The sequence below is a fragment of the Nicotiana sylvestris genome, chromosome 5 (assembly GCF_000393655.2).
Source record: "Nicotiana sylvestris chromosome 5, ASM39365v2, whole genome shotgun sequence".
NCBI classification, from domain to species: Eukaryota; Viridiplantae; Streptophyta; class Magnoliopsida; order Solanales; family Solanaceae; genus Nicotiana; species Nicotiana sylvestris.
In genome coordinates, this window is record NC_091061.1 from 178452737 (window position 1) to 178474464 (window position 21728).

Sequence of the window (21728 nt, forward strand, 5' to 3'; positions counted from 1 at the left end):
AGGTCGCCCACCAGTAAAATGCGGGAATACATTTAAGTTCTAGGTCGCCCACCAGTAAAATGCGGGAATACTTTTAAGTTCTAGGTCGCCCACCAGTAAAATGCGGGAATACTTTTAAGTTCTAGGTCGCCCACCAGTAAAATGCGGGAATACATTTAAGTTCTAGGTCGCCCACCAGTAAAATGCGGGAATACATTTAAGTTCTAGGTCGCCCACCAGTAAAATGCGGGAATACATTTAAGTTCTAGGTCGCCCACCAGTAAAATGCGGGAATACATTTAAGTTCTAGGTCGCCCACCAGTAAAATACGGGAATACTTTTAAGTTCTAGGTCGCCCACCAGTAAAATGCGGGAATACTTTTAAGTTCTAGGTCGCCCACCAGTAAAATGCGGGAATACTTTTAAGTTCTAGGTCGCCCACTAGTAAAATGCGGGAATACATTTAAGTTCTAGGTCGCCCACCAGTAAAATGCGGGAATACATTTATGTTCTAGGTCGCCCACCAGTAAAATGCGGGAATACTTTTAAGTTCTAGGTCGCCCACCAGTAAAATGCGGGAATACTTTTAAGTTCTAGGTCGCCCAACAGTAAAATGCGGGAATACATTTAAGTTCTAGGTCGCCCACCAGTAAAATGCGGGAATACATTTAAGTTCTAGGTCGCCCACTAGTAAAATGCGGGAATACTTTTAAGTTCTAGGTCGCCCACCAGTAAAATGCGGGAATACATTTAAGTTCTAGGTCGCCCACCAGTAAAATGCGGGAATACATTTAAGTTCTAGGTCGCCCACCAGTAAAATGCGGGAATACATTTAAGTTCTAGGTCGCCCACCAGTAAAATGCGGGAATACATTTAAGTTCTAGGTCGCCCACCAGCAAAATGCGGGAATACGTTAAGTTCTAGGTCGCCCACCAGTAAAATGCGGGAATACATTTAAGTTCTAGGTCGCCCACCATTAAAATGCGGGAATACTTTTCAGCTCTAGATTTTGGAATCAGTAACCCCACCTAAAGGCGGAAGGTTACAACAGAGATCCCCAAGTAGGAAACCATAAAATCCCCAGCACCAAAAAGCAGAAGGCTGCAAAGGCAAGCGCGCGATTCAAAAGGAAGAAGGAACGCGTCTCGAGGGAAGCAGTTTGGGGAACGTTATAGCATGCCCAACATAACAGTTTTGATGAAGAAAGCCATACCACTGAAGAAACCATTGAAAGGCTTAAAAAAAGAGGGCCATGTTCCCAACAGATCAAGCGAAGTGATGAAAACTGGCATTCAGAAAAGGCGAAGGACCGGTATCATCCCCCAAGCTCACAAAGTGAAGGCATCAGAGGAAAGCATTAGCCGACAAGAAAGCAAGGCAACAAGAACAAGTTGAAGATAGATGAGATCTCATGATCCATACTCTAGCTTAGCTTCTTGTTTTTCCTTTCAGAAAATGTAACAAGGAGAACGGTGAGCGGTAGCATCCTACAGCAGCATGCAACAGCGCACAGCAGCAGCTAACACTACAGTCACGCGGTAGTCCCAGCTACCAAAATTTCCCGAACTACATTGATCTGATTCCTGTTCAGCCCAGGATATGTAGGAAACCTCTGAAGCAAAGGTTCGGTCAAACCTTTTTCAAAAAATGCTTCATACGGAGTATTCGCACGGGCAAAAATCGCTCGCTTTATCTTTGCGCGAAAACCCTTCGTGTCTTCGTGCAAAGAGGGCAGCTGTAAGCACGTGATTTTTGCTTCACGGACAATCACTCCAAAAGGAAAACAAAAATAGTGACCAGTGACCTCGCTGTACAAATTTTCAATTTTTCATGACATGTACTGCTAGTCATTTGTGGTTCGTCCCATTTTTGCATTTTTGATCTTATCAGTCAAAATACAAGGTATGTCTGTCATAGTAATCAAACCGTAATTCGGTCGTTGAAAGAAAATTCAAAAATATATATATGCATTGTTCATTCTAGGTTGTGATTTAACCTACTTAAATATTTTTATATATGTGTGATAATTGTGTTGCATTGTTGTTTGTTTTAATTTCATTTTTTTTATTTATTTCATTTTTTGTTTTAAAATTAGGGAAAAAACAAAAGAAAAGAGTAATGAAGTGGTTTGGGCCCAAAATGAATCAGGCCCAAAACCAGGACACAAGTCCAGTCCAAACATGAGCTGCCCAGGCACGGACCCAAAACGACGCCGCATAGGGTGTCTGATCTGAGCCGTTCAACCACACCTATCCAACGGTCCACATCTGCACCCGTAACCCGACCTGTTTAGCCGGTCCAACCCAACCCCTCACTTAAATCCAAACGACCCCGTTTTAATGCTAAACGACCTCGTCTCACCCCTCACCATCAGATCCAAGCCGTTGAGATCATCTGATCTAACGGCCCGGATCCAATCCTCCACTCCGTATATAAACCTTCCCTCACACCCCACGCCCCCTATCCGAACCCCCCTTCACTCATCTCCTTCACCAAGCCCTGAACCCCCGAAACCCTAGCAGCCGCCCTAGTTTCCTTTTCACCAGAACCCGGCGGCATGAACGCCGATGACCACCTCCTGAACACCCTAGGACCACCTCACTCTCCTGAACATGGATCTGTTACCCCCTAGCCTCGAATCACCTTCCTTCGTCTCGAATCTTCATTTGAAGATTCGAGTCGAACTCTGACCTATGCCAAACCTCACCATCTTCATACCAGACACTCCCCTCACCCCCCTCGTGACCAAACCAGGCTTGGTTTGGTCCGAATCTACCCACAACTCTTAGAATCTCAAATCTGAGAATCCAAAACCTAGAACATGAATAGCCTTGGAAACTGGCCAGTCTTAACAGAGTTTGAGGTCTAATAGACCTTAATCAAGGTGTTCTCGTGTGAGAACACCCTGATTAAAGTTTGTTCGGCCTCAAGGGGTCAAAGTTGAGTCAGATTTGGGTCAATTTTATTTGGACATTTTCGGTAAGTTTTTCTTTTCCTTTTTGTTTTATTCAACTGCTAATTAAGTTGTCAGCATGTTTCGTTGTGTTTGTTTGTTATTTTTGTTATTTTTCATTCGGATTTCTTCCATCTCTGTCAAAGACCTTTTATTTGGTCGTTTGATTTTCTATGTGTGTTCTGAATGTATTCTGTGATATACATGATCGTCAATTAGATTAGTCGTCAAATGAGTTAATTCATATAGGTTCCCAGTGATTGAACAAAGTTGTCTGAAGTCATTCGGGACTCTGTACGTGTTGTTTATATGAACGATTGATTGTTATGTGTTACGATTAATATAGTCGAGTCGATGTATGTCGTCAATTAGTTTCAGTCATTAATGGTAACAACTTGATTCGTGTTGTTTATTTCTGCTGTGATCGTATTTGAATCCCATTAGGAACTGAATTGTATTGCCTATTAGTTTTGTTCAATTTGAATTAAAGAACATCTAGGGGGTAGGTTATAATGGCAGTTCAGACTTTGATCTTAATTGGATAGCATGTTCTCTTGGCTTAGACTGTGGGCAGCATGTGTATAGTTAGCTTTAAGGAATTAAAATAGTTGGACAGCATGTGCTGTCAGATTATATTCCTGCTGCCCATACTTTGGCTAAATAAATAAGAGATTAGGACACTTTAACAACAAAAATAGAGAGGGGCTGTCAGGGATCTCATGGGAGTTTTGTTATTTAAAATAACTGAGTGGAAAAACAACAGAGGGGGAATTTTGAGTTGTCCAGCAGGCTGTAAAGTGCTGGGATTAGGCTATAAGAAGGGGGACCTTCCGTTAGGGAAGGGGATTTTTTTTTGGAGCCTAAAAGAGAAGGTTTTTCTTAAAAAAAAAACTGAAAGAAAGAAACATAAATTCTGAGAATATTGTAACCAAACACTGTCTGAAAACCACAGAAGAGTTCACATTGGTCAAGTTGTCTTGATCAAGTTCTGTTGTTTGCCCTGATTGAGCTGCTTGTGATTGTTGAACTGTTGGTGTTGCTGCATTGAGTACTTTGTTATTTCTGTTGGTTCACTACTCTTTCCTGGGATTATTTGTCTGTTGCTCGACCAATGTGTGAACTTCATCTTTGTGGCTGTTTGGTTGTTGCTGTGTTGGGCTGAATTATCTGCTGTTGTTGTGTTTGCTGTGTACTACTCAGCTGATCATTTTCCTTCTTCTTTTGTTCTTCTATACCAGGTACACAACTAATACTGTCAATGTAATCTGAAGTTGAGTATGAATACAAAGAAAAAGGTTGAAGATCGTTTAGTTTATGTATAGCCTGTACACTGAATGATCCGGGATGTATGATAGCTTGTATTTTGTTCGGATACTGGGTTAGCTTTAACACATAGCAACTGTAAATGTAGGGTAATTTGACATCCAATTGTATATGCAGGCTGGTAGATAAAAGTATACCCAATGCAGTAGGTTGTATCTTAGATTTAGTTTAATGGTGTGGTATAATTCTTTAATGTATGCCAAGCATGAAAACTGTACACTACTAGTTAAGTTCTTTACCTTCTGATAAATTGCCTCATATAACTGGTAAACCATGCTTTTAAGACAAAGAACACAGAGCTTGCAATCTCAACCTCATGAAGGTCGAGCCCAGGTCAAAACAGACGAAGCAGGCCCGCATCGAACAAACAGTGGCCCAGGTCTGGCCCATCCCGCATGAGCTAGATTTGGGCCCGTAATGTTCAATCAGCTGTCCGTGTGCGTAATGACGTTTACTTATTCTGTAAAAGCATTTTGAATCCTGCTATAAATAAGCCTACAAGCATGTAATTAACTAGGACTATTTCTGTTTTCTATTAGTAGAGACAAACGCGATAAGAAACGTAGTTGCTATAGGATATCCTTTTAAAATAAGGACGAGATGAGCCTCGACAAAAAAATAAAGAAAAATGCACAAATTGCGGGGCCCTCGTTAAATGTATATATTGAAGCATTCAGTCCCCAAGGTGGGTCGTTTAGCAAATCTCACGACCCTCCCGGAATAATAACGCGATAGCCTCTTTAAGCGCGTATTTAATAATTTTACCTTCTTAAATTCGGGTGCGCATTTATGTGACCCAAATCCAAATCTCGACGGATTCGAGATGTGTTTCTAATCACGGGTACATTGATTGTGACGTGGTTCGAGATGCATGTCCATGATATCGCAAGTTCCTTTTTAAAAGTAAGAATGAGACGAGCCTCGACAAACAAAAAATGTACAAAGCTGCGGGGCCCTCTAAATGTATGTATATATTAAAGTGTTTAGAATTCGGGATGTGCCGTTTAACGGATCTTTACGACCTTCCCCAAAATAACAAGACGCTAGTTGCTTTAGGCGCGCCTTTAACAATTTATTTTCCTTAATTCGGGTGCACATTTATGTGACCCAAATCCAAATCTCAACCGAGTCGAGATATATCGATAACTACGGGTGCATTGATGTAACGTGGTTCGAGATATGTTTTCACGACGTTGCAATTCTCGTAAAATAATAATAATGACAAAAGCGGTTAAAAGTTAAATTTTGCACATAGGTTCAACATGTATTAAATCAGATAATCAAGCCAAATATAACAGTTGAGCGACCGTGCTAGAACCACGGAACTCGGGAATGCGTAACACCTTCTCCCGGGTTAACAGAATTCCTTATCCGGATTTTTGGTACGCAGACTGTAATATGAAGTCATTCTTTTCCTCGATTCGGGATTAAAATTGGTGACTTGGGACACCCTAAATCTCCCAAGTGGCGACTCTGAAATAAATAAACCAATCCCGTTTTGATTGTCCTTTAATTGAAAAAACTCCCTTGTACCCCCTCGGGTGCGGAAAAAGGAGGTGTGACAATGGGAAGCGGATGATTCTGGATAGACTTTGCTCTAAGAAAGTGCTAATTGTGCTTGATGATATAGATCATAAAGATCATTTAGAGTATTTAGCAGGTGATATTGGTTGGTTTGGTAATGGAAGTAGGGTTATTGTAACAACTAGAGACAATTATTTGATAGGGAAGAATGATGTCATTTATACAGTGACTGGACTAGCTGACCGTGAAGCTATGCAGTTGTTCAGTCAACATGCTTTCAGAAAAGAAGATCCAGATGAGTGTTTTAAGGAGCTCTCATTGGAGGTAGTAAATTATGCAAAAGGCCTTCCTTTAGCCCTCAAAGTGTGGGGTTCTTTACTGCATAACTTAGGCTTAACTGAATGGAAAAGTGCTATAGAGCACATGAAAATTAATTCTAATTCGGAAATTGTTGAAAAGCTCAAAGTCAGTTATGATGGATTGGAGCCCATCCAACAAGAGATGTTTCTAGATATAGCATGCTTCTTGCGAGGGGAAGAAAAAAATTACTTCATGTATGTTCTTGAGAGTTGTCATTCTGGAGTTGAATATGGATTGCGTGTCTTAATTAACAAATCTCTTGTGTCTATCTTTGAAAATGAGATTCAAATGCATGACTTTATACAGGATATGGGTAAATATATAGTGAATTTTAAAAAAGATCCTGGAGATCGTAGCAGGCTATGGCTCGCCGAGGAAGTCGAAGAAGTGATGAGCAACAATGCAGTAAGTAGCCTAAGCAATGCAATAATATTTAATTTCTAATGTTTATATTCCAAAGACACATAGGACAACAATTCCAATTATTTGTTCATCTTGCTTTTTACTCTTGCAGGTACGTCTTTTTAGTTGTTTACTTTAATTAGTAGGAAAAGCAAAAGTAATATTAATTGCCTAATTAGTAAAAAAAAACATTAATTACCTAATTTGTTAAGTAGCTTCTTTAATTTACGTTGCCTAATTCGTTTTTCTTATATTTTTTTAAATTGATTAGTCTAGCTAGTAGCCACTTAATATGTTTGATCCAATTTCATTTTTGGACTAAGTTGAAAATTTTATGATATTTTATTACATAATAACTCAATCAGAGATTCTCTTTACCATTATTTATTTTATTATTTTAAAAAGTCACTACAATTTATTGGTATTGTTTCAATTGCAATTTCGTTCTATCGCAACATGAAAAGCTTATAAACTTGACTCTAATGAACTTCTAAGAAAAATGTAATATTAGAAAATTGAACTATAGAATTAATTGCAAAAAGTATTTCTCTGAAGTAACATTAGTATTTCCTAATGATCTTCTTACCAGGGGACCATGGCAGTGGAAGCAATTTGGGTTTATAGTAATTCTAGCCTACACTTTAGCAATGAGACCATGAAAAATATGAAAAGGCTTAGGATATTATGCATAAAGAGTTGGGATGATGGTTCCAATTTTAGCTATCATGGCTCCATTGAGTATCTACCCAACAACTTGCGTTGGTTTGCCTTGGATGACTATCCTTGTGAGTCATTACCATCTACATTTGATCCCAAAATGCTTGTTCACCTTGATCTCAAGCGTAGTTCGATGCATTATTTATGGATGGAAACAAAGGTACAATAGTTGAGTTCTATTTTTCTTTTATTTTTCTCTCTAATTATCTTTGTCCTTTAATTTAATGATAAGGAACAAATATTATTGATATTGTCACGTATTATTTGAGGTACTTTTTATTTTTGCTAGAATTACAATGCATGTCTTTAAATGAACAAAAGTTATTAATTCCATAAGCTCAAGTTAATGTATTTCCATCTCAAAAAATTATTGTAATTTATATTATTTGGGGTTGTTCCAAGTATTAGTGTCTTTTTTTTTCCCAAGCCTTCACATCATCATTTTAACTCATTCAGTTATTTCTCATAGTAAGATTAGATTCATATGAATCTCATCCTAGGGTTGTACACAGTGGGACGGAAGGAATACTTATTAGTAAAACAAAAGGAATGTATTGTGTATAACTATTTTCTTGAATGACATTTGGATCTGTCTTTTTGTTTTAATCTTGAAGAGGTTCACCATTCCTTGGGATGTTGCAGCAAACTCATTCAATTAGATTTGAGTGGGTGTAAAAGCCTTAAGAGTTTTCCATGTGTGAACGTGGAATCTCTTAAATGTCTGGATTTAATATATTGCTCTAGTTTAGAGAAATTTCCAGAAATCCACGGGAGAATGAAGCCGGAGATACTGATTCTCATGCAAGGCTCTGGGATAAGGGAACTACCATCCTCATATTTTCAGTACCAAACTCATATTACCGACCTACATTTGAGCTTTATGAAAACCCTTGTTGCTCTTCCAAGTAGCATCTGTAGGTTGAAAAGTTTGGTTAGTCTAAATGTGAGGGGTTGCCAAAAACTGGAAAACTTGTCAGAAGAGATAGGGGATTTAGACAACTTGGAGGAGTTTGATGCCAGTGATACTCTAATTTCACGACTTCCGTCTACCATTGTACGCTTGAACAAACTTAAAGTCTTGAAGTTAGCTGGATGCTTCGAATACAATAGAGTGCACTTTGAGTTCCTTCTGGCTGAAGGATTACGGTCATTGGAACATCTGGATCTCAGTCGCTGCAACTTAACAGATGGAGAACTTCCTGAAGATATTGGATCCTTATCCTCTTTGAAAAAGTGGGATCTTAGTAGAAATGACCTTGTAGCTCTTCCAAGCAGCATCTGTAAGTTGAAAAGTTTGGTTGTTTTAGATGTGTCAGAGTGCTCAAAACTGGAAAGCTTGCCAGAAGAGATAGGGGATTTAGACAACTTGGAGGAGCTTAATGCCAGTAATACTCTAATTTCACGGCCTCCGTCTTCCATCGTACGCTTGAACAAACTTAAAATCTTGAAGTTTGGAGGCTTCAAAAATAGAGCGCACTTTGAATTCCCTCCTGTTGCTGAAGGATTACGGTCATTGGAACATCTGGATCTCAGTAACTGCAATCTAATAGATGGAGGACTTCCGGAAGATATTGGATCCTTATCCTCTTTGAAAATGATGATTCTCAATGGAAATGACCTTGTAGCTCTTCCAAGCAGCATCTGTAGGTTGAAAAGTTTGGTTAGTCTAGAGGTGTGGGGTTGCTCAAAACTGGAAAGCTTGCCAGAAGAGATAGGGGATTTAGACAACTTGGAGGAGCTTCATGCCAGTGATACTCCAATTTCACGACCTCCGTCTTCCATCGTACGCTTGAACAAACTTAAAATCTTGAAGTTTGGAGGCCTCCAAGATGGAGTGCACTTTGAGTTCCCTCCGGTGGCTGAAGGATTACGGTCATTGGAACATCTGGATCTCATTGACTGCAATCTAACAAATGGAGGACTTCCGGAACGTATTGGATCCTCATCCTCTTTGAAAAAGTTGGATCTCAGTGGAAATAACCTTGTAGCTCTTCCAAGCAGCATCTGTAGGTTGAAAAGTTTGGTTGTTTTAGATGTGTCGGAGTGCTCAAAACTGGAAAGCTTGCCAGAAGAGATAGGGGATTTAGACAACTTGGAGGAGCTTAATGCCAGTAATACTCTAATTTCACGGCCTCCGTCTTCCATCGTACGCTTGAACAAACTTAAAATGTTGAAGTTTGGAGGCTTAAACAACAGAGTTCACTTTGAGTTCCCTCCTGTGGGTGAAGGATTATGCTCTTTGGAAGATCTGGATCTCAGTAACTGCAATCTAATAGATGGAGGACTTCCGGAAGATATTGGATCCTTATCATCTTTGAAAAAGTTGAAGCTCAGTGTAAATAATTTTGAGCATTTGCCTCGAAGCATAGCCCAACTTGTTGCTCTTCGATCCTTAGACTTATCATATTGCGAGAGGCTTACACAGCTACCAGAATTTCCCCCTGAATTAAATGAATTGCATGTAGATTGTCATATGGCTCTGAAATTTATCAATGATTTAGTAACAAAGAGAAAGAAACTACAGAGGGTGATATTCCCTGATGATGAGGATGATGAGGATAATGCACACGTTGATACTATATATAATTTGTTTGCACATGCCCTGTTTCAGAAAATCTCTTCCTTGAGGCATGACATCTCTGCTTCAGATTTCTTGTCCGAAAAGTGTTTACCATTTGGCATTACTGGGAGAAGATCCCAAGTTGGTTCCACCATCAGGGAACGGATAGTAGTGCATCAGTCAATTTACCTGAAAATTGGTATATACCTGATAAATTCTTGGGATTTGCTGTATGTTACAATGGCAGCTTAATTGACACCACAGCTCAATTGATCCCCGTATGTGATGATAGGATGTCGTGCATGACCCAGAAACTTACTTTATCAGAAGGTGATACAGAATCATCCGATGATTCAGAAGGTGATACACCAATTCATTTTTTGTTGGTACCTCTTGCTGTCTTATGGGATACATCTAAGGCAAATGGAAAAACACCAAATGACTATGGAATTATTAGGCTATCTTTTTCTGGAGAAATGAAGGAGTACGGACTTCGTTTGTTGTATAAAGAAGAAGCTGAGGATGAACCAACAGAACATTCCAACCATGACTCCGTGACCGATGAATCCAGTTGTTGTTGCTGTCGCATACTGTAATAACATTAGAAACAAAGGTCACATTCTAATGAAAGTAAGTTGCAAGTTTGGAAGCCCTTTGATCTAAAGCCGGTAGCATTGCCTATGAAGAGCATATGTTTCCTTGGTTTGTAGCAGAACAAGTAGACTCTTGGCCTGAGAAAGAGATTCGCGAGAGAAATTACTTGGGTATGCAATAATCCATTCTTTTTAAATCTACATATATCTATACCATATACTGGTCTTATTAGTAAAGATGACGTGACTCCTCTCTTAGACCAGAATAGTAGTATTGTGAAATGAAATCACATCTTCGCGTTTGCTGACAGGTAAAAACCAATTGCAGATGAATGTTCGCGAAGCAAGAAAGCTGTGCCAAAATGGATGGATGAAAGAAGCCTTGGAACTGTTCTTCCTTTGGGATGTAGAGCTCAACTAGTCTTGTATACTCTTCATCAGAAACTGATGTTCACCTTTTCATTTGTATACTCTCTAACTTTAGCAATACACTTTTGTGTGGAGGTTCAGTTTAGTATAGAGGGACTAAAACAGCATCATAAATATTGTGTTTTCTTTTTTCATTAAATGTTCCTGAAAAGGAAAAATCTGTTTTATTTGGAACTTCAATCGAAGAAGTACATAAGAGTTATTTTTCCATTTGCAATGTTATCTAAATATGCATAGGGAAAACAGTTCCAGGTGTTTGCATTTCATCAGTTAGTTTTTGTGGGGTTCGGTAGGGCGACTCTTTGACACATAATAGTTGCAACAAAACTCAGACTGCTTCGAGTTTTGACTGACAAGTGCAGATGAAAAGCTTTTTGAAAAAGCATGTGTACATGTAAAAGAAAACTCAGGTCGCGGCCAAAATACATAGAGAAAGGAGACTTTTTTCAAAGTGGTTAAGGTAGCTCAATTAGACTAAAAATCATTGCGTGGTTTGAATTCACAACAAAGAAAGAGAATGCGAGGTAGAGGAATTTGTCAACTCGTCAAGTTTACGACCTAAAAGGCCATTTTATCGTCTACACAATTGATCAAAGGCGCTTTGTGATTTCCTTGACTTACCTTTAAAATTATGTCATTAGGCAACTTTTAAACATGTATGAAGAAGAGTTCGGGCTACCAAGTAATGGCGCTATTACATTACCCTGTGATTCGGTTTTCATGGACTACATCATTTCACTGATCAAGAAATGCGTAGCTGCCGGAGATCTTCGAGTGTTTTGAGAGAAAAGGGCCCACAAAGCAATGCTCCTATCGATTCATTCATGTTGCTGTACTTCATCTTCTAATTTGCACAAAGAAAGTGGAAATCAGTAACTTCTTGTTTATTTAGTTATGTCTCATTGTCCAACCCATTTTTTAGTGGATAATATTAGTGGTTAATTATTTTCTTTTAACCATTTTGCCACCCTTAGTCTCAGATAATAATTTGCAAAAGGTATTAAACTTATCATTTTTTATGCATTTGATTTCCAATATCCACTGATATATCCAATTAACGATCAATTCCCTCTATCCCCTTCGCCAAAAACTCTAATGTAATATGGCTTCCACTTTTTTAGTCAGAATGATTCATATATTTGTAAGTTTTGATCAACCAAGTTATCGCCCGGGATAAGATAGTAAAGTCATTCCATGATGATAATGTTAAGAACTTCTTAGTTTCAAAATTGAAAATTGAAAGCTCCATTTCATTTGTTGTGACACATTCTTTTAGTTTCCTACTTTACAATCTATTTTGAGCTATCATTTACAAAACACTATGCCATGACTCAACAAACAAGAAGCTGCTGATTTTCACTTTCTTGGTGCAAAGAATAAGCTGAACAGAAACATGAAGGAATTGAGAGGAGCAATGCTTTGTGAAGATCTCCAGCGGCCACACCTTTCTTGATTAGTGAAATGATGTAATCCATGAACGCTGAATCACAGGGTAATTTAATAGGGCCTCCACTCGGTATCCCAAACTCCTCTTCAGACATGTTGAAGAGTTGCCTAACGACCTCATTTTCAAGGTATGTCAAGGGAATGAGAAATCGCCTTTGATCAATTGTATAGAGTACAAAATGACCCTTTTCAACTATATAGGATGAAGATGTACTACAACTGTCTGAATCACTACCATTTCTTGGAAATGAAATCCTCTTAAAGCTGCATGGCTGCAAACTTCTGCCATCTCCTAGCCATTTTGATGAGTTTCTTGGCACTGATCATTGTCTTTTTTTGTTTTTTGTTTTTTGGGAAGATTGAAACAAGAAAGTAAACAAGAAATTTAGAGACTTTTTGAGGGTTGAATTGTTAATGCTTGTCCTGAATTGGTAATGAAAAGGTTCATGAAAGGGGGATTATTTATACAAGAAACTGGAGACGACTAATCTTTAGTTGGAGCTGAAGTTTTTGTTACTAACAAAAGGCAAAGCCATGTGCTGATGCATGTTGGTCATGTTGATATGGGGCCTTAAATTTGTGGATGAAGCTAGTTTGAAAGGATGGAAAATAATACTAAAGTTTCTTCATTTCTTCACTTTGGTTGACAACAGATTGGGCCTATTAGGTATGATATCAGCTCATACTTAAATAATTTGAAGCCATTAAATGAAGAATAGCTTTTAGAAGGCAAAACCATGTGCTACTCCTTTCTTTGTCATGTCGATAAGGGATCTTTAAATTGTCATCTTGTCTTGTCCTATTCTGCTTTAGTTATAACAAAATTTTTGGGCTTGAGTAATACTGTTGACAGATTTTACTCAAAAGATACATTAACAATAAGAAAACTGAACCATTTTTTGGTTAATAGTATCAAAACAAACTAAGCGATTCAGCAACCAAAGAAATTGGTCGTTGCAGTCAATTCAGAAGTCTTTTTTCTTTGCTTTTTTTCTTTCTTCTTTTTGGTGGAAGACTGTACATGGTAGAAGGACGAAAAGATCATTTTTCACAAAATAGTGTAGGTTATGTGTGAGAAAATGAAGGATATTGATAAATAAAAAGATCATTTATCACAGTTTTCGTCGAGAAACAAAAACTGTGATATTAACCAGTGCAAAATACAGCTTAAAGTCTTCTATTTGAACTATTATGCTTCTATTGGGTTAACATAATTTTCTTATGAATTAGGACTAGAAATTTGGATATTCTACATATTTAGAACCCTATTTTGGTAATTTTTGCAGGATCTCGAGGCTATTTTGTGCTTACTGATTGGTCTGTGAATACTTTTGAGGCCAATCAAAAATTGACAACATAAAATATGATCACACTTCTATGTTATCCATTGAATTCACAGGACCCCTAGAAAGCAACTGAAAGAAATCGGATATAATCACAAAGTTAAAGAGTGTTGACAAGAATATGGAGTTTCGATGAATAATAAGATGTTGAATATTCTGTACACTTGTTGAATATCATGTATTCATTACAAAACATTAAGGTCAACAAACTAGTAATTCTGTGTTTCTTAGCTCATGAAGGTATAAAGCTGATGAGCATCGACTGGAAGCTACTGATACAAGCAACGCATTCTGAAGATCTACAGCTACACCTCTTTCGATGAGTGATATGACGTAGTTCATGAATATGGAATCACACGGTAATGTAATAGGTCCATCACTCGGAAGTCCAAACTCTTCTTCAGACATGTGCAATAGTTGTCCGATTATCTCATGTTGTAGATAAGCCAAAGGAACCACAAATCGCTTTTGATCAGTTGTATACACCACAAAATGCCCTTTGCCAACTATAGAATAAGATGTACTACAACACTCTGCGTCATGGTTATTGGATCTTGGAAATGAAATTCTCTTCCTTTGGTTGACCGCAAACTTCTGCCATTTCCTTGCTATCTTGATGATTTTGTTAGCACTGATCATGTTTATTTCTTCGGTTTATAGGAAAGAAAATATTGTTTGAGTTTTTAGAAGGTTTGATTGAGTTCTATCTGCTTGATGATCAAAATGTTTTATGGAAGCAATTTATTTATAGCTGAGGCTAGAGTTATGACTTTGAAAATTGTAGCTCTAGTTGTCAACCTGAGTCAGGTATTGAAGGCAAAATCATGTGCTGATGTTTAATATGGGACCTTAGAAATTGTGGGAATGGCTGGTTGTCATGTTTTAAGTAAAGAGGTTGATGCATTTATTGAATTATTTGTCACTATATCTTTAAACCAAGTGGTCCAAGACTAGGTCATCAACTTCATCCATTCTTCTGGATTTTATAAGAAACAGTAGGGCCTAATGTTGTTGTTCAACAAAATTTATGGTCTGAATACTTTGACATTAACAGAATAAGCAAAACCATGTAAAACTTCATGTGCTGTTGTCTCAAATTTATATGCTAATACACAAAGCGTTTGAGCAGAACACAAATATCTTAGACATTCAAACTTTTATTTCCTGTGCAATTCTCAAAATTGTTGTTCTTTCTTTTCCTTCATCATTTAGAATTACTAAATATCATTAGTGGCAATGGGTATCAAAGTGATTCCATTTATTCAGGCTAATCGGATCCTAAGGAGGTCTTCGACATGTGGAGGTGTTCCAAAAGGACATTGTGCAGTATATGTAGGAGAGAGCCGGAAGAAACTATTCATCGTGCCAATATCATACTTGAACCAGCCTTTATTTCAAGACTTGTTAGCTCAAGCTGAAGAAGAATTTGTCTTTGATCATCCGATGGGCGGTCTCACAATACCTTGCAATGAGGATGTGTTCGTTGATCTCACTTCCCGCTTGAGGATATTATGAATAGGACCATGAAAGAGTAGATTGTAGAGATCTAGAAGTCATTTTCATTGTATAGAGCATTCCCAATGTAAATTAGTCCCAAAACAAAAGTGGAATTTGCACCTTCTTCTCAATCTAGACTTATAAAGTATGAAATTTTAACAGCAAACAACGCTTGAAAGAGGAACACACCATAATTTCACCTCATTTAAACTCTTTATGATTAATTTTCATGTCATTTAGACTTAAAAACTAACTCAGATTTATAATTAATTTACATCAATACAAAACAAATCTAACACTCATAATTTAAAATTAACGTGCGACAAAAAAATCAAATTTGTAGGATGAGACTTATAAACCTCAGTCGATGCGATTTGTAAATCGCATTTATCGAATGCGACTTATAAATCGCATTTCTAAACTACAACTTATAAATCGTATTTAGTTTGCATAATTTTTTTACAAAAGGAGGAGTGTTCAATCATTTTTGTTATTTTACGAAGATTTAAATAGTAGTAAGTGTTTTATTATGCTCTGTTTGGTTGCACGTTTAGAAAATTTCCTGCCGTTAAACTCAGGTTTAGATACTTTTCTTTGATTTATGAGTTCTTTTTTTTTTTTTGGGTTATTTTTAAGTGTTATGTCTCCTGTCTTAGTGTTATTTTACAATGCAATATGTAAAGTTTCCCTACTTTTTCGGGAGTTATGCCCTAAAAATAGGAAGAATGAAGAAGAAAATATATGTCCACTAATTGGATTTCATCAACTTAAAATTTAACTACTATTTCCAATGCAACAGAAAATTGCCTACATATTATTTTAAGATTTAAGTAGTGTAATGTAATATGTTAAAGCAATTTACTTATCATTTATTCTAGATTATCAATCAATGTTATTAAATAGAGTTATCTGCAACTACCTTTTAAGTTTTAAATTTTTAGTGCATAGAATTTAAACTCATAATTTGGGACTATTTCAAGATAATAAATGCTATAGATCTGGTTAATTTCAAGATGAAGCTCTATTCACTTTGTAATAAATACAAGCTTTCAGTTGCCTATTTTTCAACTGCTATACAATCTATTTTGAGCTACATTTACAAAACATGATGTCATAACTCAATAAACAAGAAGTTGCTTGTTTCTACTTTCTTGGTGCAGATAAGAGGTTGAATAACAGCATGAAGTAATTCAAAGGAGCAATGCTTTGTGAAGATCTGCAGCAGCTACACCTTTCTTGATTAGTGAAACGATGTAGTCCATGAAGTCTGAGTCACAGGGTAATGTAATAGGGCCGCCACTCGGTAGCCCAAACTCTTCTTCGGACATGTTTAAAAGTTGCCTAATAACCTCATTTTCAAGATAAGCCAATGGAATTACGTAGCGCCTTTGATCAATTGTATAGACTAGAAAATGACTTTTCCCGGCTATAGAAGATGAAGATGTACTACTACTACTGTCTGTATCACTACCATTTCTTGGAAATACAATCCTCTTCCTCTGCTTGGCCGCAAACTTTTGCCATCTCCTGGCCATCTTAATGAGTTTCTTAGCACTGATCATCGTCATTGCTTTTGAAGGTAGGAAAAAAGAAAGTAATGTAGAAATTTAGAGTCTTTTGATAGCTGAACGAATAATGCTCTTCTTTATTGATGAAAAGGCTCATCGAAAACGAAATATATATATATATATATATATATATATATATATATATATATATATATATATATATATATATAGAAGAAGCTGTAGACAGGCTTTGAGTTGGAGCTGAAGTTTTGCTACTAACAACCAAAGGCAAAGCCATGTGCTGATGCCTGTTGGTCATGTATATATATATGGGGCCTTAAATTGGTAAAACATTCCTCTCTTCACTTTGGTTGACAGCAACTTGGACCAATTAGTTAGGCTATCATCTCATACTTGGGACTTCTCACAAAAATGCCAATAATTTCAAAACCATAAATGAATGAAGAATTGCTGGTTACAAGAACAAACCATGTGCAGATTTTTCTTTATATAAAAAACACTGCATTAAATGTGATTAAAACCAATGCAACACATTTGAATCATAGAAGACATGAGGAAAGAACATGATGAACTATTCTGCTTTTCGTCGGTTGCTCATCACTTACTGCTAGCTATTGGATAGCAGGATTTAGAAGAAGTAGAATTCAATAAAAACTGTGCCTAAAGTCTTCTGTTTGAAGATTCATGGTTCTTGACTTTTGTTTCAGGATAGATAAAAAAAGTCTTATTCAGTATGACATTAGACACCAACTCTTGAAATTTATGATCATGGGACAAAGAAAATATTTTAAACTGCCTATAGAGAGACTAGTTATTTGGTCAAACTAAGCAGCCGTTCAAATACAGTATTTACCTGGTCAACGCAATGTATTTTGACTCTTTAATAAGTATGGGGGAATTCAACAGTTCTGTCTGTTAGCTGAAAAAAAGAAGAAAAACAGAGAGAAGAAGGGAATAATGGAGGAGGGAACTGTATCAAATCAATCGGAAACGTTATCGGTACATCCGGCAGTAAAACCTATATCATTTCTGCTTGGGATTTGGAGAGGTGAAGGCGAAGGCTTTTTCCCAACTATTTCCTCCTTCAATTATTCCGAAGAGCTCCAATTTTCACACTCTCCTAACAAGGTTAGCTTCTGGTTAAGCTCTGAGAATGATATTAATTGGCATACGCAGTACCAATTTGTATTAATCGGGGCGGAGTTTAAGAAATAAATAAAAAAAAAGACTTTTATTTAGCGTTTGGACATAGATTCGATGAAACTCGAAAAAGAGTTTCCGGAGTTGTGTTGAAAAATAATTTTTAAATTTTAGAAGTTGTATCTGGACATGCATTTTGTTTGAAAAGTTGAAATTTTGCAAGTGGAACAACATTTTCGCCCAAAAACTATCCTAAATCAGTTTTTGAAAATTTGAAATTTTTTGAATTTTTTCCCCCCAAAATGTGATCATATTTCATAAACAAACAATGTTTTAAAAAAAAATTGAAAAAATAAAACCAAAATCTTTGGCCAAAGCTTAAACTTGTGGTCTGAAACAAGTCATAAAAAAAGTTAAATTGTTTGTAAGATATAGAAAAGTATTGTTTCTTTTAGACAAACTAAACAAATGAGTTTTGTGTTAATCAGCCGGTCATAGCTTATTCTCAAAAGACATGGAACTTGAAATCTGGACAACCTATGCATTCTGAGAGTGGATACTGGAGACCTAAACCTGATGGAACAATTGAAGTCGTCATTGCTCAAAGCACTGGTCTTGTTGAAGTCCAGGTGATTTTCTCCTTATGAATAATCAAATGCAACTTTTGACCTAGACATTTTACATAGAAACTTGTTTTCGTGGAGGTTAAGTTTTGTGCATGGACATATTCACACAATCAGGTCTTTTATAAGGTTGTTATAGGTAAATCTCTATAACAAACGTTAATTGGTAATCTGAAACTAACTTATCAAAGTTAAAAATTCAGTGACTGTGTACATAACTTAAATCCATTTCTGCGATTCATGGGTTATGCCGCGGAATTTCATGTTATCAAGTTTCTTAGATGTGCTAAGAACATTTTTTCATGTTTGGCTGGACAGTTCTAATATTGAGCTGGCAATTTGAAATGGCTGTTGATGTTAAAACTCCACACTCGCTAACAGTTCTAATGTTAGTGCATGTTGGCGTGTTCGGTTGTTTATCCAGTTTGGTCAACCATAGGATCATAATATTTCCACTTTGATTCTACAGAAAGGAACGTATGACATGAAAGAGGGAGTTGTGAAGCTTAACAGCGAACTGGTCGGCAATGCTTCCAAGGTAACCTCCTCTTGCAGCAGTGCTTATCTAACTAGAGAATTCATAAGAGAAGAAGAATCCTTATATAAAACAATTTTTTCTAGTCTAATGAGAAAGCATGTCATAGTTGTAATAAGTTTTCTTTTTTGTGCTTTGAATTGAGATCGACTTGGTCTTTAGTCTACCCTGATGAAACCTAAAATAATGAGAAAACATTTCGTAGTTGCAATAAGTTTGACTAATGTGATCCTTCACTTACCTGGTGGACAGGTCAAGGAGATCAGTCGAGTTTTTAAAGTGGAGAATTGTGAACTATCTTATGTTGTGGAAATGGCCACCAGTCTAATTGGTCTTCAGCCGCATCTCAAAGCCTCGCTTAAGAAGCTCTAGGCAGCCAGCTCATGACAAGAGACATCAGTATCTATACTATACCCCTGATGCACTTGTTCACTGGTCTTTGTGTGTATTGACATTGGATCTTTTGATAACCGTATTGACATTTTATCTTCTCTTACCATAAGTATAATATTGAATGTTAATTTCAAGATAAGGCTCTATTCCCTTTGTAATAATACAAGCTTTCAGTTGTCTATTTTTTCAACTGCAATACAATCTATTTTGTGCTATCATTTACAAAACATGATGTCATGACTCAATAAACAAGAATCTGTTGATTTCCACTTTCTTGGTGCAAATAAGAAGTTGAACAACAACATGAAGTAATTGAGAGAAGCAATGCTTTGTGAAGATCTCCAGCAGATACACCTTTCTTGATTAGTGAAATAATGTAGTCCATGAAGTCTGAATCACATTGTAATGTAATAGGGCCACTAGTCGGTAGCCCAAACTCTTCTTTAGACATGCTTAAAAGTTGCCTAATGACCTCATTTTCAAGGTAAGCCAAGGGAATGACGAACCGTGCTTGGTCAGCTGTATATACTACAAAATGACCCTTTTCAACTATAGAGGATGAAGATGTACTACAACTGTATGTATCACTGGCATTTCTTGGAAATGAAATCCTCTTCCTCTGCTTTGCCGCGAACTTCTGCCATCTCTTGGCCATATTGATGAGTTTCTTAGTACTGAGCATATTCATTTCTCTGGAAAACTAGAAACAAGAAAGTAAATTAGAACCTTAGGGATCTTTGATGAATGAACTGATAATGCTTGTTTTATGATGAAAAGGCTCATGAAAGGAGGATCATTTATACAAGAGGTTGTAGACGGGCTTTGAATTGGAGCTGAAGTTATGTTACTAACAACAAAAGGCAAAGCCATGTGCTGATGCCTTTTGGCCAGGTTGATATGGGGCCTTAAATTTGTGGATGAAGTTAGCTTGAAAGGATTAAAGATGATAAGTTTCTTCCTTTCTTCACTTTGGTCGACAACTGATTTGGCCTATTAGTTATGTTATTAGCTCATGCTTGGGACTTCTCACCAATGACAATAATTTGATACAATTAGATGTTGAATTGCTAGTGGAAGGCAAAACCATGTGCTACTCCCCTCTTGATCATGTAGATGGGGGACATTTATATTGTCGTCTTGGCTGGTTGTGCTGGAAAAACCACTGCATTAAAGTTGTTAGATAGGGACACAAGTATATTAGTGTAAATGTTTGTAAATTCAAAATTTGGTGAGTTAACACTGCTCACAAATTTTACTCAAAAGACATTTAACAGTAAGAAAACCCAATCTTTAGTTGATAGTGTCGAAACAAATGAGGGGATAGCAACCAAAGAAAAATCAACTTTATCAAGTAATTCAATAAGTCTTTTTCTTGTTCTTTTTTTTTTCTTTGGTGGAGGGAGAGGTGTGCATATGAAGAAGATCAAAAGATGATATCTTACAAAATAGTGTGGTTTATTAAGAAGAAAGTGAAGGAGGTAATAATTGAAGGGATATTGTTCCCTTGAGAAAAAATAAATGTGATAAAGCCACTGCAACATAGACGTACGAATGGTTCTTGACTTTTGTTTCAGTATAGAAGTTTGCTCTCTATATTACTTGAAAAGATGGCTTTATTCAGCTCTTGAGACAACTTTCTGTTTGATTATGCAACAATCTGATATTAAGGGTGCGCGACCTACAGAGATCTATAACCCTATTGGTTAGAGTATGAAATATCTATAATGTTATAGTCCTTGTTATGTAACATTCCAAAATCAAAAGATTGGATCCCTGCTTTATTGTTCACTGCTTGTTTTCTGAAAATTTTCTAGGCTGTTCCCAAAATTGACCACATAAAATTTTGTAATCCACATCATGTTGTCTGTTCATTCATTTTCACTTAATGTTGTCATAATTAGTGGAGTTCAATCAAATTATAGGACTACTAGAAAGCAAATAAAAGAATCAGATTCTCCTAAATGATCAGAGAATTAAACCGTTTGGGGACAAGAATATAGAATTCTGATGAATAATTGAGATTTTAATATGATGTACGCTTGTGGAGTATTTTGTATCCTATACTACTACAAAACTTATCATAGGTCAATAAACTAGCAATTGGGGGTTTCTTTGTTCTAGAACGGATGAGCATCGGCGTGAAGCAACTGATACAAGCAAAGCATTCTGAAGTTTTGCAGGTACACCTCTTCTGATGAATGATATGATGTAGCTCATGAAGAGGGCATCACATGGTAATGTAATAGGTCCATCACTTGGAAGCCCAAACTCTTCTTCAGACATGTGCAACAGTTGTCCGATTACCTCATGTTGTAGATAAGCCAAAGGAACCACAAATCGCTTCTGATCAGTAGTATAGACCACAAAATACCCTTTACCAAC

The 21728-nt window shown here is 36.9% G+C and overlaps 4 protein-coding genes and 1 pseudogene across 4 annotated transcripts; 3 read left to right on the plus strand and 2 right to left on the minus strand.

The window, feature by feature from the left end:
• LOC104213172 (TMV resistance protein N-like) overlaps positions 1 to 10833 on the plus strand; it is a 29732-nt pseudogene extending 18899 nt beyond the window's left edge.
• Positions 10834 to 13653: 2820 nt separating this feature from the next.
• On the minus strand, positions 13654 to 14268 carry LOC104213115 (auxin-responsive protein SAUR68-like). The gene is made up of 2 exons (XM_009762548.2): positions 13840 to 14268; positions 13654 to 13701 (listed from the first exon to the last, which is right to left on the minus strand). Exons 1-2 carry the CDS (start codon positions 14266 to 14268, stop codon positions 13654 to 13656), a joined length of 477 nt encoding a protein of 158 aa, XP_009760850.2.
• A 597-nt stretch (positions 14269 to 14865) lies between these two features.
• On the plus strand, positions 14866 to 15144 carry LOC104213176 (auxin-responsive protein SAUR21-like). The gene has a single exon (XM_009762620.1). It carries the CDS (start codon positions 14866 to 14868, stop codon positions 15142 to 15144), a length of 279 nt encoding a protein of 92 aa, XP_009760922.1.
• A 1172-nt stretch (positions 15145 to 16316) lies between these two features.
• On the minus strand, positions 16317 to 16694 carry LOC104213123 (auxin-responsive protein SAUR68-like). Its single transcript, XM_070147363.1, has one exon. It carries the CDS (start codon positions 16692 to 16694, stop codon positions 16317 to 16319), a length of 378 nt encoding a protein of 125 aa, XP_070003464.1.
• A 488-nt stretch (positions 16695 to 17182) lies between these two features.
• On the plus strand, positions 17183 to 19615 carry LOC104213131 (peroxynitrite isomerase Rv2717c-like). The gene is made up of 4 exons (XM_009762567.2): positions 17183 to 17783; positions 18284 to 18424; positions 18888 to 18956; positions 19206 to 19615. Exons 1-4 carry the CDS (start codon positions 17613 to 17615, stop codon positions 19323 to 19325), a joined length of 501 nt encoding a protein of 166 aa, XP_009760869.1. The 5' UTR covers positions 17183 to 17612; the 3' UTR covers positions 19326 to 19615.
• The last annotated feature ends 2113 nt before the right edge of the window (positions 19616 to 21728 follow it).